The following is a 12,243-nucleotide window of genomic DNA, read 5'->3' on the forward strand; positions in this document are numbered from 1 at the left end:
TGGAAATTTTTTCATGGAAAATTGAAGAAATATGTGAGCAAAGAAAGATACAGATCTCTGGGAAGAGACCATCAGTGTTAAATTGTTTCCACATAGCGGTGGGACAGACCTGATGGGCTAAGTATCCTAGTTCTGTGCTGTGCACCTTTTTATGAAGCAAGTATAAGATTTATAAAACAGATATTAATTATTTGGCTTTTCAAATTCTTTAAAATGAACGACACATGATTTTGCCTGTAACTGTAGCTAGGTATCAGATTTAGGGAAGGATGATCCCATCCTTTGGCAGACAGCTGAGAGAAGCATTTAAACAGACTTGAAAAATATTGTTGAAACCTTTCACTTTGTCAGCCAAACTGAGGTGTATTCAAATAAAAACATAAAATCGTGTTAGTATTCAGTACTCAGCAGGTTAGTCACTGTCTGTGGAGAGAGAAACAAAGTTAAAACATTTGGATCTGTAATCTTTCATCAGAACTAAGGGCTAAATTTCGCGGGGTGGGGAGAGGGCTGGTAAATGCGTATCACTCGCCCATTGCAAGAAATGTCAATCCCAAACCAACCAGTGTTAACCACCCTTAAGGTGAGACTGGGACTTCTGGCCCTCAGTGGGGGGGGAAGGTGGGGGGACACATACCTGCCCTTGACAGCTGCCAGCCGATCTGATTGAGATTCATGCTTTAGCAATTGAAGCAGTGCGAGAACTCAGTAGCGGGTGCTGCTGCTAGGACTGCAAGTAGTCCCCAGGATGAAGAGGACGTGGCCTTCAGAACAAGGGAAGTCCTGGGTTCTGGATAGGGAGGGATTAGGGATCCTAGAGAGTGAGGCGGAGAGGTTCTGGGGTGAGGGGGCATGTTTTGGTGGTCAGGAGGAAAGTAACAAAGGGGCTGAGTAACATCTTGAGATGGGGGGGTGCCTTGGATGAAAACAGCACCACCCCCGTGCCAAAGGACATATCCCCTTCCTTTCTGCCTGTCTTGAAACCAGTTGGGTTAAAAACAATTGGCCTTCCAACTGCCACCCAAGTGGGCTGACACTTTTGTTGTCCTCCAACTTATGGGGATGGGCAGAAAGGTGGTGGGCTAGCCAGCCATCATATTTTACATGCCCCCCGCCCACCAAAACACACTTGGGGGTTTGGGGAAGGGTTGGGGTGCGGGTAAAATGCAGTTATAGGGTTCATTGAGATGCTTCAATACAACTCCGAGATTAATAAACAATAGCTTAGGAATGAACATTACCGATATTAGCGAGAAATTGCCTCATGTTAATGTAATATTCCTTTGTGCTTTAACGTAGTTTAGTTAAAATAAACAGCCCAAAACCTGTGTTAAAATAGCAGTCAAAGGAAAATTCTTTAGAAACATATGTTAGGCTATTCATAGCAACAATTTCTAAGTTACTAATTTAGTAGCTAATACACTGTACATAAATAAAGTATGTCAATTGGTTAAACTGGTATTAAACATACAATCCTGAAATAAGTTGTATTTATTTATGTGTCTTTTTGCTCCACAGTCCTGGTACTTGGGCTAGTCTGGTTCCATTCCAAGTGTCAAATGGGACTACCATCCTGCCAACGAATGTTCAGAATTACAGTTTAAACTTCATCAGTGAACCCTTCCTCCAAGCGGAAACGACAAACTGAGAACGACAAAGATCAAAAGTCATCTCTGGATCGAAAAGAAATGTTTTCAGAAACACAGACAAGTGATTGCTGCGTTCACAATCACCAAATTCTTGCAAGCTTAAAATCTGCATAAATGGTATTTCATCAGTGATATTAAGGAGGTGATTTTAGTCCTTGGATGTGAGGTCAGAGAGCACATCCAAGAAACCGGCCTTTATTGAACAATGGGATCCACTAGGGAACAGTTGTTTAATTTCCAGATCTGACAAACTTAATACACTTATTAGCTTTTAGATGTTTAAGAGTTTGCATGTTTAGGCAATTAGTGGGGTTCAGGTATCTATTTTTTTCACTCAGTCCAAGAGTAGTAAAACTACAGCCCAGTCCTCCTGATTGATGAGGTTTGACTTGTACGATAAAGGCTGGGTGAGGAATGTACATGTAATTTTGTGTTTTCTACAAACTGTTGTCTGAGGGGACAAAAAGCCCACAAAGCACACAATTAGTCTATGCACACGATGATACTACAGAAAACAAAACAAAAAAAAACTTAGGTGCAGTTTTACTGGATTTAGGTTTGACGATTGGCTCACAAACTGTTTCTTGTCACTGAACCCTTTTTTCCTTTCATGTAATTAATTAATTAATGCTTAGTTATGCAGATCTGAACAGAACAAATTTGATAAGAGACAGCACTTGGAAAAGCACCATGGTGTAGTTTTAAGCAGTAATAGTCCCTCAAAAGGTTCAGATGCTTTGCAATTATCTGAATACAAGAATGAAGCTGACTGATAGTTTAATGTTGCCCTTAAAATGTCAGTAATTCTTAAAAAAAAACTTAAGAGGCAAGTGCAATTTAACATATCTGATTGAGGGGATTAATGTAAGTCCTTGTGCCCTAGGACTCTAAATTGAGGGGATGTAATATAACCTTTTAAATAATTCTGAACAGTTTTTTTTTCGCCCCCGAAGAATGTGTATTAATTAAGGGAAAAAAAATAGAATGAAAAATAGACACATCCTGCTGTGACATGCTTGCTTAGGAAGGCAATTAAACAGAATTGAAAATACTGCACTTGATTCCTTATACTCCATTACCTCTGTGGAGTTTAAAAAATATATAATATATATGTGTCAGGTGTGTCAGGAAAAAAAAGCATGGCATAAACAGTTTCTAAGAACACATGACACTGACGCGAAACAGTGTCCCATGGAGGGTGTTGGTGAACAGCACCGCAGTTTACAAATCAATGGCAACAGGGATGCAGCCGCTAAGTTTTTCGCACTCTACCGAGTAAACACTATTTTTAATCACAGGGTGCCGAGTAATGCATGGTGCTTTTCTTGCACAGTTAGCCTTGCTATCCGCCTGATAGTGCTAGTGGCAGGACTCCAGTGTGCATGGCAAGTCAATTTTGCCTCTTCTGTTTCTCTGTAACTGTAATAGATCTATCCTTGATTTGCACGAAGTTATATAGTCCACATTACGTGCCTTGCCTTTGAGATAAAACAGTGACATCACTGCACACGTTTGCTGCATATATTATAGCTCATCCTATGAAATCTACCATTTGTATGAAAAAAATTATTTTGTACTCCAGAGGACAGTGTGACATCACTAATTGTCAATATTCAAATACTTTGACTTTGTTATCTCATTTATAAAGCATATCATGGCTGTGTATAGTTGGTGCTTAAAATTTTTAATCAGCCAGTAATATTTTTCAGTATTTTTGGCAAGTTTTTTCTATTAATCTTTCATGTTTTTCATCTTTCAATTACTTGTTTGGGGGTTTTTGAACTTGTAAGAATTATGCAATACCAAGTTTTGTCTAAATAGGTAAAGCTTTTAGCTATATTGATTATCACGAGTTAGTATGCAGATTAGCTGATGTAAGCTTTTTTTCCATTTTAATTGACCAAAGTTGGCGCTGCTTTCTATGCAGCATGATAGGTCCTTACAAGATGGTTAGGGGAGGATGTCTTGGGGAGGGGTGGGTGGGGGGGACATTTCTTTAAGAAGATCTCCACAGCGCAGCTGTGAAGCATAACACCATTCGCCAAACACAAGCTGCAAAGTAACTGTTCTGTCTACTGTGACAAGCTTTCAACTTGATCCTTCTACTGACTTTCCACCTGGGGTGCAAGATGAACTCATTGAATTTAAAAAAAAAATATTGTCATTTTCACTGGAGGCGGGCTTGACTTGAGCTTCAATGTTTATTGAGGAGCTTGGATTTTACCTTATGGAAACTTTCTTCCCAAAAACCAGAAGCAGAACTATGGGTCTTATATCTTCCTTTCACAGGCCAACTCTATTGACTCAATAAGGCTGTTTCTTCTCTTTACCCCCAGAGGTGCAATCATTGTATCCAATCACAAGTGGTGCTTTACAGATGAAATTATCTTACTTTTGCTTCTCTTGTTGTTCTGCTCAGTTAAGCAAAAGATTAATTTCTTCCATTGTTGCAGGAGATGGTTTAAATAGATTGGCTTTTATCTTCTCAACATCATCGGTTACTGATTGTTGAGTATTTACCATTCAAACATAGACCCAATCATCACAAACCCAGCTCAACTTGTAAACTCAATGTGATATTGAAATATAATTTTAAACAAAGACACTGTTTATTAACCTAAACTAATGCAAATCTGCATATTGTTTAATTGAGATTGCAATACTAGCAGAAAACATACAAATCTCAAAGTAAAACTTTTTTTAACGTCTCTGAATTGAATTATTTCTAAAAGAAAAACTACTGAAATGGTAAGCCGTAGAACTTGCTTCAACCTATTTTATCCCATTTCAAAGTCTTTGTGCAAGGGGACGGAGCTGTTGCTTCCTAGCATAATGAGTAGGAGGTTTCCTGAGAACTAACTAAAAGAGATGGGAGGGTTTTGCAACTCAAGTCAAGTCTCTGCCCTCCTCCTTCACCGGAATGCCAAATCTGAAAAATTGAAGCCACCCCGTTCTATATGCACTGTATCTGCCTTTCCCTAAAGTGCTTTGCAGTCTTGGCCTTTGGTGTTGCCACTGAAGTGCATTTCCCCAGCATGATGTCGAATTTAAGGCGCAGTAGATTGGGGTGAAAAAAAAGCAGAGTAGGAGACTTGTACTAAAAAAAAACTGGCAAAAACAAATATCTATAGCAATAGCTGTGGGAGTATGATTCAGGCACGGCAGCTCAGTGAATAAGTGTTAGTAGATTTGTTATGGTTGTGTAATGTGAGGGGAAACAAAGAAGGGTCTTGAAAATGAGCCACCTGCCTTGCAGACTAATTTGTACACTGTATAGTTTTGTTAAGAACATTTTAAAGTAATTACCCTTTTTTGTAATGCAAAAATTTTTTAAATGAGTTAATTGGGGGAAGAAATGATTATACTGGCTTTTGAAAGAGCAGTTTATTATGCCATTTTTAAGAGAAAGAAAATCCTGTCTGGAAACTGGACTTGAGTTAAAACTCTCCAGTTACCTAATTTATATATTAAAAAAAAGACTGTCCATATGGTGAGCTTGTGTATTCCTATGCTTAAAAAGCGTAGGTTCCTAATTTTTAATCCAGTTTTAAATGGAGAAAAGTTATATTTTATGAAGGTTATTTTGTTGTATTTAGTGTTGAAAAGGTTGGTTTTCAGAAACATTTCATAATGTCGGAAGGAATACTGTCTTTTTTTAAGTGTGTATGGCCTCCAGTAAAAGTTTGTGTGAATTTAAGTGTTGGTATTTATGACTAGAGTGAAAGTGCACAAGAGGTTTGGCAACAAATCCAGTGCAGGCATCCCAACCGATGAGTACACCCAGATAGGATTCCTGATTGATCACAGTTGAAGCGTACTCGGGGAACCTATCTAGGGACTCTTGGCTGTGATCCTGGTAAGGATTTTGTTTTTGTTGCACACCACTGAGTTCACTTGCACCGGACAAAGATTACGGAAAGATATCCCATATACAGTGTACAGTATTCTGTTTTTGAAAGGACAATGCGATGTTGCTGGCAGTTAGGTCCCAAGACGGATACCAGACATGGTTTACATATTCCTGTTAAAGTCTGCTGCTGATCGTAACCAGCTGTGTGCTTAGTCGATCTTCTTCCATTTTGATAGCAAAATTTGGACTTGCTTTTCTTTAATGCGTGTATAGCACATGCAAATTCAGTAGAAAAAAAACTGTAAGAAAACTGAGGAAGAAAAGTGCTCTTTAATTCTTTCATATTTGCAATTTTAAACCAATTCCACATATACCTTCCAAACAAATTCGTTCTTGAACTTTTTTTTCTTTTTAATGTATTCTTTTCAAGCATGCAGTTGGCAACTAGACAGGCTTCACTGGAATATGCAGCAGGACAGGCTACATCATTAGTTTAATAAAATAAAAGGAAGCCCAGACCACGGATGTTGCTTTCTTTTGGCCTGTATAAATGGCATTTGTACTAAATCCCTCTGGGCAGCAGAGGGTATGATGCACATGCCATGGCAGCAACTTCTTGTACTGTTTCCATCCCACAGCACTTTTGCCACATTGTTAATAGTTAAAGGGGACTTGTTGGAAATGGTCAATTTTCACCTTTTTTGTTGCAGTTTTTTTCCTTACAGGATGTATTTAATAAAAAAAAGAAAAAAAAAGTTACGCTAGGTATGAGTCTCTGGAAATATCTGTGTTTTAAGAGTTTACTGTATGTTTAAATTTGTAAAAATGGTCTCAGTGTCAGTGGTGACACTCCCCTCCCTCAATTATGCCTAGCTACTCTGATAAAAGCAGCATTTTCCAAACAAACCAACATTGAGTTAGGGTCAGTTGAAAATATTTTAATTGCAGACAATGTGAGATTTTTCTTGATAACTGTAAACAATTATGAAGGTCCTTCTGACCACTTAACTGAAAGGATTGGCTTATGATACAAAATACTTTAATATTTTAGCAATAATGAAGTCCACTATGAAATATTGGCCAATAACATGCTGCAGAGTGTCGGTTTGTTCCACGCTCTAATCTACATTTAATAAAAGTGAAAACTGCTGGAAACACTTAGCATCAGTGGAGAAAAGAGAAATATTAATGTTAAGGTATAACAGAGGCCTGGGGAAGGGTTATAGCTGAAAGGGTCCTTTGTTAGTGTTCCGAAGAAGGGATAAACCTGAAATAATCCATTGTCTGAGTTCTCGTGATCTCCTAAATGTTTCAGCATTTTCAATGTTTACTTCCGATTGCCAGCATTTTGATTTTTCTTTTGTTATCTGCTTGTAATGCACACGTCAGGAGGGTCTAAATTAAATTTCACACAGTGTTGATTCACTGTTAATGCCTTCAAAATCTGAAACACTCAAAAACAAAAAGTCATGGTTTTTGTTTTAAGGATCCCTTTCTCGAAATGACAGCAATCAAGCTTTAGTTGTTAAAGAAAGCAAAATGTGATTTTAAAAGTACATGGTTTTTCAGAATTTTCAAATAAATGTTACATACAAATATGTCTTGTTAGATACAGGAGGGCTCTTCTTTCAATAGCCTTTAAAAGTAAGTATAATGCATATGCTAGATAGACCACACCCTGACACAAAGTCATAGTTTCTCCTCCAGAATACGCTGCCATATAGCAAATCTCAACATCCCTTTTGCCTGCTAAAGTCACAAGGATAACCAGTTCCAATTAAAGCAATGAGTAAGACAATTCTCATCATCTTCTGCCTGTTTGGACTAAAAAGTCCACAATTTTCCTATAGGATATGTGCCATCCAGTGCAGTGAAGCTAGACGTTTCCAACAAATAAAAAGTTTTGTTGCAGGGTCATTGTGTTTAAGAGGCAGCAGTCGGGTCCACTGACACTGAAACCACTTTCATCACGGAACTGTTGTGTTTCTAAAGAAATAGCATGATGCATTTTTATTATCAAAACTGTGCTGCAGGGACTGATGTGTATTATCAACTGAAGGAATCTTGTTGCAGCCCTGGTCACTACAGTAATGTATGTTCCACAAATGGAGACCATGGGATGTGACAATGACTTATGTTAATGCAAAATAAGGATTCAAAACAAAAAAAAACCAGCATATGTTTACCAAAAATGTCAAACAAGCAGTGCCTGTTTAATCTTGCAGTCTCTGTTAAGTTCAGTTGTAAATCTATTCATTCAGACAACTTGCTTTCTGCAAAAGTGATCCAACTTGCAGAATATAAGGGTAATTCCTGCCCAGCTGTCAGCTTCCAAGAGCTTGTTTACCTGCTCCATGTTCACAGAGGCAGTTACACATATATATATATTGCATTGATGTGTGTAATAGCCCGAAGTTCCATTTAAGTCTTGACACTGCGCATTGTACAGATATTCTTTTCATCGTGAGTGTGGCTCCCAGTCAATCTGCAAAGAGCTCTTTCCAGATGGGAATTCTGAGAGGATTCTTACAATGTATTGTAAGAACTTTTGGAGATATTTCTCTTGAGATCAACTTTTGTAGGACTGTGTGTTTCCATAGATACATGATGCTACATTTAGTACAGTAGTAGGTAACAAGTAGTCAGTAAGTGCTTGCTAGCCACGCACCAGGGTTGTTCCATTTTGAAACTTGTGGGGTGTTAGTCCCACGCACACAGCCTGTATGGTTGCCGAAAGAAAAAAACAAAAAGGCTACTGTAATCACAACAGACGGTGTTCTCTGCAGTGCTCCCTGTTTGAGTGCAGATGCTGGGATGGTTCAAAGCTGCAAACGATCAACTCCTTACAGGGTCTAAGTCTTCGCAAGTTTCAAACTGGTGTAAATTCAGCTTGACTTATGTGATTGTAACTGTTATATCCAGCCTATACTGCTAGCAGCTGCTCATACTGCAGTCAATTACTGGAAGTGGATATGTTTCCTATGCAAATAAAAGAAAAAAACAGTTTAAAAATAAAAATGAGCTATGCTACAACCATTTGTGTTCTGTTTCTTTGTTCATTTCTGAGTTGGTAAGTGATTTGCTATTAATACAGCTGCACTGGTCCAAGCGCTGTTGGTTAATGAAGTTTGAGAGTTTAAATATTGGGCAGAAGACCAAAAGTAGCCGCATCATGTTCTGACTGTAATTAAGGTGCTTTAGCCTTTAATTTGATCAGCTGAAGCATCATTGGGATAGAAATTCACTTTGGATGGTGACATTAAACAGATGGTATAAGATTGGACACTCGTTACACACCGCACCTGATATATAGTTCCATTTGAGACAATGGGGTTCATTAGCAAGCAGAAAATGCTGCAAATACTCAGCATGTCAGGCAGCATTTGTGGAGAGCAAAACAAAGGGCAGGAGTTTTCAGATGGCATTTTCTACCAGCCAAAACATCGCTGGCAAACTCACTCCTGCTCCTGATGGCTGCCCCGCAGTCAATGAGCACACTGTGGACCATTAATTGGCCGGAGGCAAACCTTCTGCCTCCATCTGGGGAGAAAGTCCCATCTTAGAACACTGCAGTAGAACTTGATTGGTTGGGCACACCAGTCTCAGCAGTGCCACCAGGTGTGGTGGCCACTGCTGGAACAATGCTAAGTTCCATGGGGAAAATGTACTGGGATCCAAGGATGCAGGTAAGCCTAGGGATCTCCTGAATTATCGCAAGCCTCTCCAAGTGCCCGTTGATTTTTTTTTACTCTAGTCATGGATTCCAAAATCTTACCCACTACTGATGTTAAGCTAACTGACCTACAGTTGCTAGGACTGTCCTTACACCCTTTTTAAAATATGTAACACATTTACTACTCTCCAATCCACTTGCACCTCCCCCTTATTGAGGGAAGATTGAAAGATTAAGGCAAACCCTTCTACTCTCTCCACTCCCACTCCATTTAACTAGCTATCTAGACCAGGTGACTTACCTGCCTTAGGAATAGCCAGCCTTTCCAGCCCCTCCATTCTAATTCTCACAGTCCACTGCGTGCTGCCACTATATCCACATCTACCGATTGCCACTAATCCCATCCTTAGTAAACACTGATAGAAATAACTAATTAAGTATTCTAACCTACAATGTGCCTCTTAATATATATCACCCTCTTTAGTTCTGAAAGGGATGGTTATCTTATACTGTCTCCTTGTTATTTTTTCTTTGTGTCCTCTCCCAAATATTATATTTTCTCATCCAAAATATTCACCTGACATTTATTTAGCTTCCTTTTTTTGTCATAATCTCTATCTACTTCATTCTCCGGGCAGCCTTTCTTTTGGCACTTTCACCTTAATTGAAATGTATTGGCCTGTATCGATGTCTCTCTTCCTTAAAGATAATAGCCAGAATTTTATCTACCCACCCACAACGTGAATTGGAGCGAGTGAGGGGCAGAGGATGGGAAGGTCCGTTGACCTCGGTGGGAACTTACGATTTTGGGATGAGTGAGGCCGTAAAATCCTATTCAATCTATTATACTTTTACAGTTCTTTGCTGCCAGTCAGGCCCTGACCCCCACTTTCCAGTGTGAATCACTCCAAGGCAGTATTGCTCAGAGTTCTGGTAAGTATGCCTCAAAAAAGCAAGAAATTCTCACATTTTCCCGCCTGCTGGGCACTTGTTTTTTTTTTGGGAGATTCACAACCACGATGCTTCACTCCAGACATGGTTCTACTGACATTGGGAAGCCGTTATTAAGACAAATTTGATTTAAGAACACAGTTTAACAATAACAAATGAATTAGCTTAACTTTTGACAATAGAGCGACACTTAAACAAGACAAGAAACAATTCTTAACTGCTGACCTCTCACTATGAGTTCCAATTCAAGCAATATTCCTCTTTACAACTAGGCAGCAAAACACAGGCTTACATGTTTGTCTCAGGTTCACAGGCCTATAGCTCTCAGAGAGGTCTTTTCAGGGAGAGAGAGAGAGAGAGCCACTTCTTTCTTCTGGCAGTCCAGACAGCAAAACTGCTTGTATTTTTAAAATGAAACTGAAATGGTATTTTATCCCTACAACTTTAGCCCCTCCAATTAAGCACTTGACTCTGTGCATGTCAATAAACCTAATCAAAACTGTACTCTGTAAGTCCAGGGGGAACCTAAGTAAATGCAAATGCATTAGCTCAGCTTATAACAAATACCCCATGTACTCATCCTATTCTCCCAGCTATCAATTTAAAAGATTTCTTCGACAAATCGGCACTTTGCAAAACAGCTGAATTTTAAATATACCGCTTACAAGAAACACAACATACATATAGTTCTTAAAGGCACAGTATCATCGCATCTCCCCTTTAAAAAAATGAACCAAGGATGGCACGGGTGGCACAATGGTTAGCACTGCTACCTCACAGTGCCAGGGACCTGGGTTTGATTCCCGACTTGGGTCACTGCCTCTGTGGAGTTTGAAAATTCTCCCCGTATCTGCGTGGATTTCCTCCTGGTACTCCGGTTTCCGCCCACAATCCAAAGATGTGTGGGTTAGGTGGATTGGCCATGCTAAATTGCCCCTTAGTGGCAGGGGGACTAACTAGGGTAAATGCATGGGGTTAAGGGAATAGATTTTGGATGGGATTGTGGTCAGTGCAGACTCGATGGGCCAAATGGCCTCCTTCTGCACTGTAGGATTCTATGATTCTAATATGAAAAAGTGGCTTTACTTTTCAAAACCTCTAGTTTTCAAAGTATTAGTACTCTTTAGAAAATATGTGTATGTATATCTAAGCATGCAAACATAAGAGTGGTATAGCCCAGTTCAGTACATCTCTTCCAACACTGAACATTCCTTCTTCTTTCACCAACGTTGTGATAAAACATCTGTAATCACGGTCTCGCTTTCTGTTTTTCTCAACATGCTGTTCAGCTGGTTACTCTTTCTTTTCAGAGGCTTCTTTCTATTCTTGATCCCGCTTTCATTCCGAATCTGTGCTCGATTTTGTTGTCATGATTAGAAATTAGTTGCGGTAATGTCAGAAACCTCAGAAAGCTGGGCAGGATCCAAAGGGTAAAACTTTACATTGAATGCAAACTGGCACAAACAATTTTGAATTTGCTTTTTAATTTCCTTTGCTGAGTCCAACTAGTTCTTTTGCTTTTCAGAGTCCCTGAAATATCAAACCAAAGTAACTGTTTCCCAGAAGATTGAGCTGCTCCCAGACTTTGTCAAAGAGAACTTGTCCCTTTTTGCATGATTTCTCAAATTTGTTACTTGTTAACTGGCCTTAGTTGCTCTGTCAGATAGCCCAACTCCACCTTTTGTTGTGAAATGGTACGCTCAAAATTCTTTCCAGATTCCCCAATTTATAGTTTGGGATTTTAGGTTAGGATTTTCTTTTTTGACTGGTCTTTGGCCTACATTAGTGGATTGTCAATTACAACACAATTCTCAACTCTGAAACTGTTAGAAAGCCTTCGTACATATTCTTCTCTCCCCCAGGAAGCTACCTTGATGAATTCAATTGGACAACCTCGTATTGTGAAAGTAAAAGTATATCTTTTTGTTCCAATGTAGTTTATTAATGATGCCAAAGGGAAGCCGCTTGTAGTGGAACAGGCCCCTGTGTGTGACTATCGTTAGTGATGGTTGTGAATCCTTCACTATCCCCATTTGCAGATAGGCCATTTTGGAGAATTCCTTTCCCCCTGCCAGCCCACGGAATAGGTTCTCTATGAGAGGAAGCGAGTATTGGTCCAT

The 12,243-nt window shown here is 39.3% G+C and overlaps 1 protein-coding gene across 8 annotated transcripts in view; it reads left to right on the forward strand.

Moving 5' to 3' along the window:
- The window catches only part of LOC144494784 (nuclear factor 1 B-type-like), a 321,955-nt gene extending 313,429 nt beyond the window's left edge, over positions 1 to 8,526 (forward strand). For all 8 annotated transcript variants that reach the window (XM_078214123.1, XM_078214127.1, XM_078214124.1 and 5 more), the window contains one exon: positions 1,519 to 8,526. In XM_078214123.1, coding sequence (XP_078070249.1) covers positions 1,519 to 1,648 — 130 coding nt within the window. In that variant the 3' untranslated portion in view covers positions 1,649 to 8,526. The remainder of the gene's footprint in view (positions 1 to 1,518) is intronic.
- Positions 8,527 to 12,243: the final 3,717 nt, after the last annotated feature.

Source organism: Mustelus asterias, chromosome 6 (assembly GCF_964213995.1).
Source record: "Mustelus asterias chromosome 6, sMusAst1.hap1.1, whole genome shotgun sequence".
NCBI lineage: Eukaryota > Metazoa > Chordata > Chondrichthyes > Carcharhiniformes > Triakidae > Mustelus > Mustelus asterias.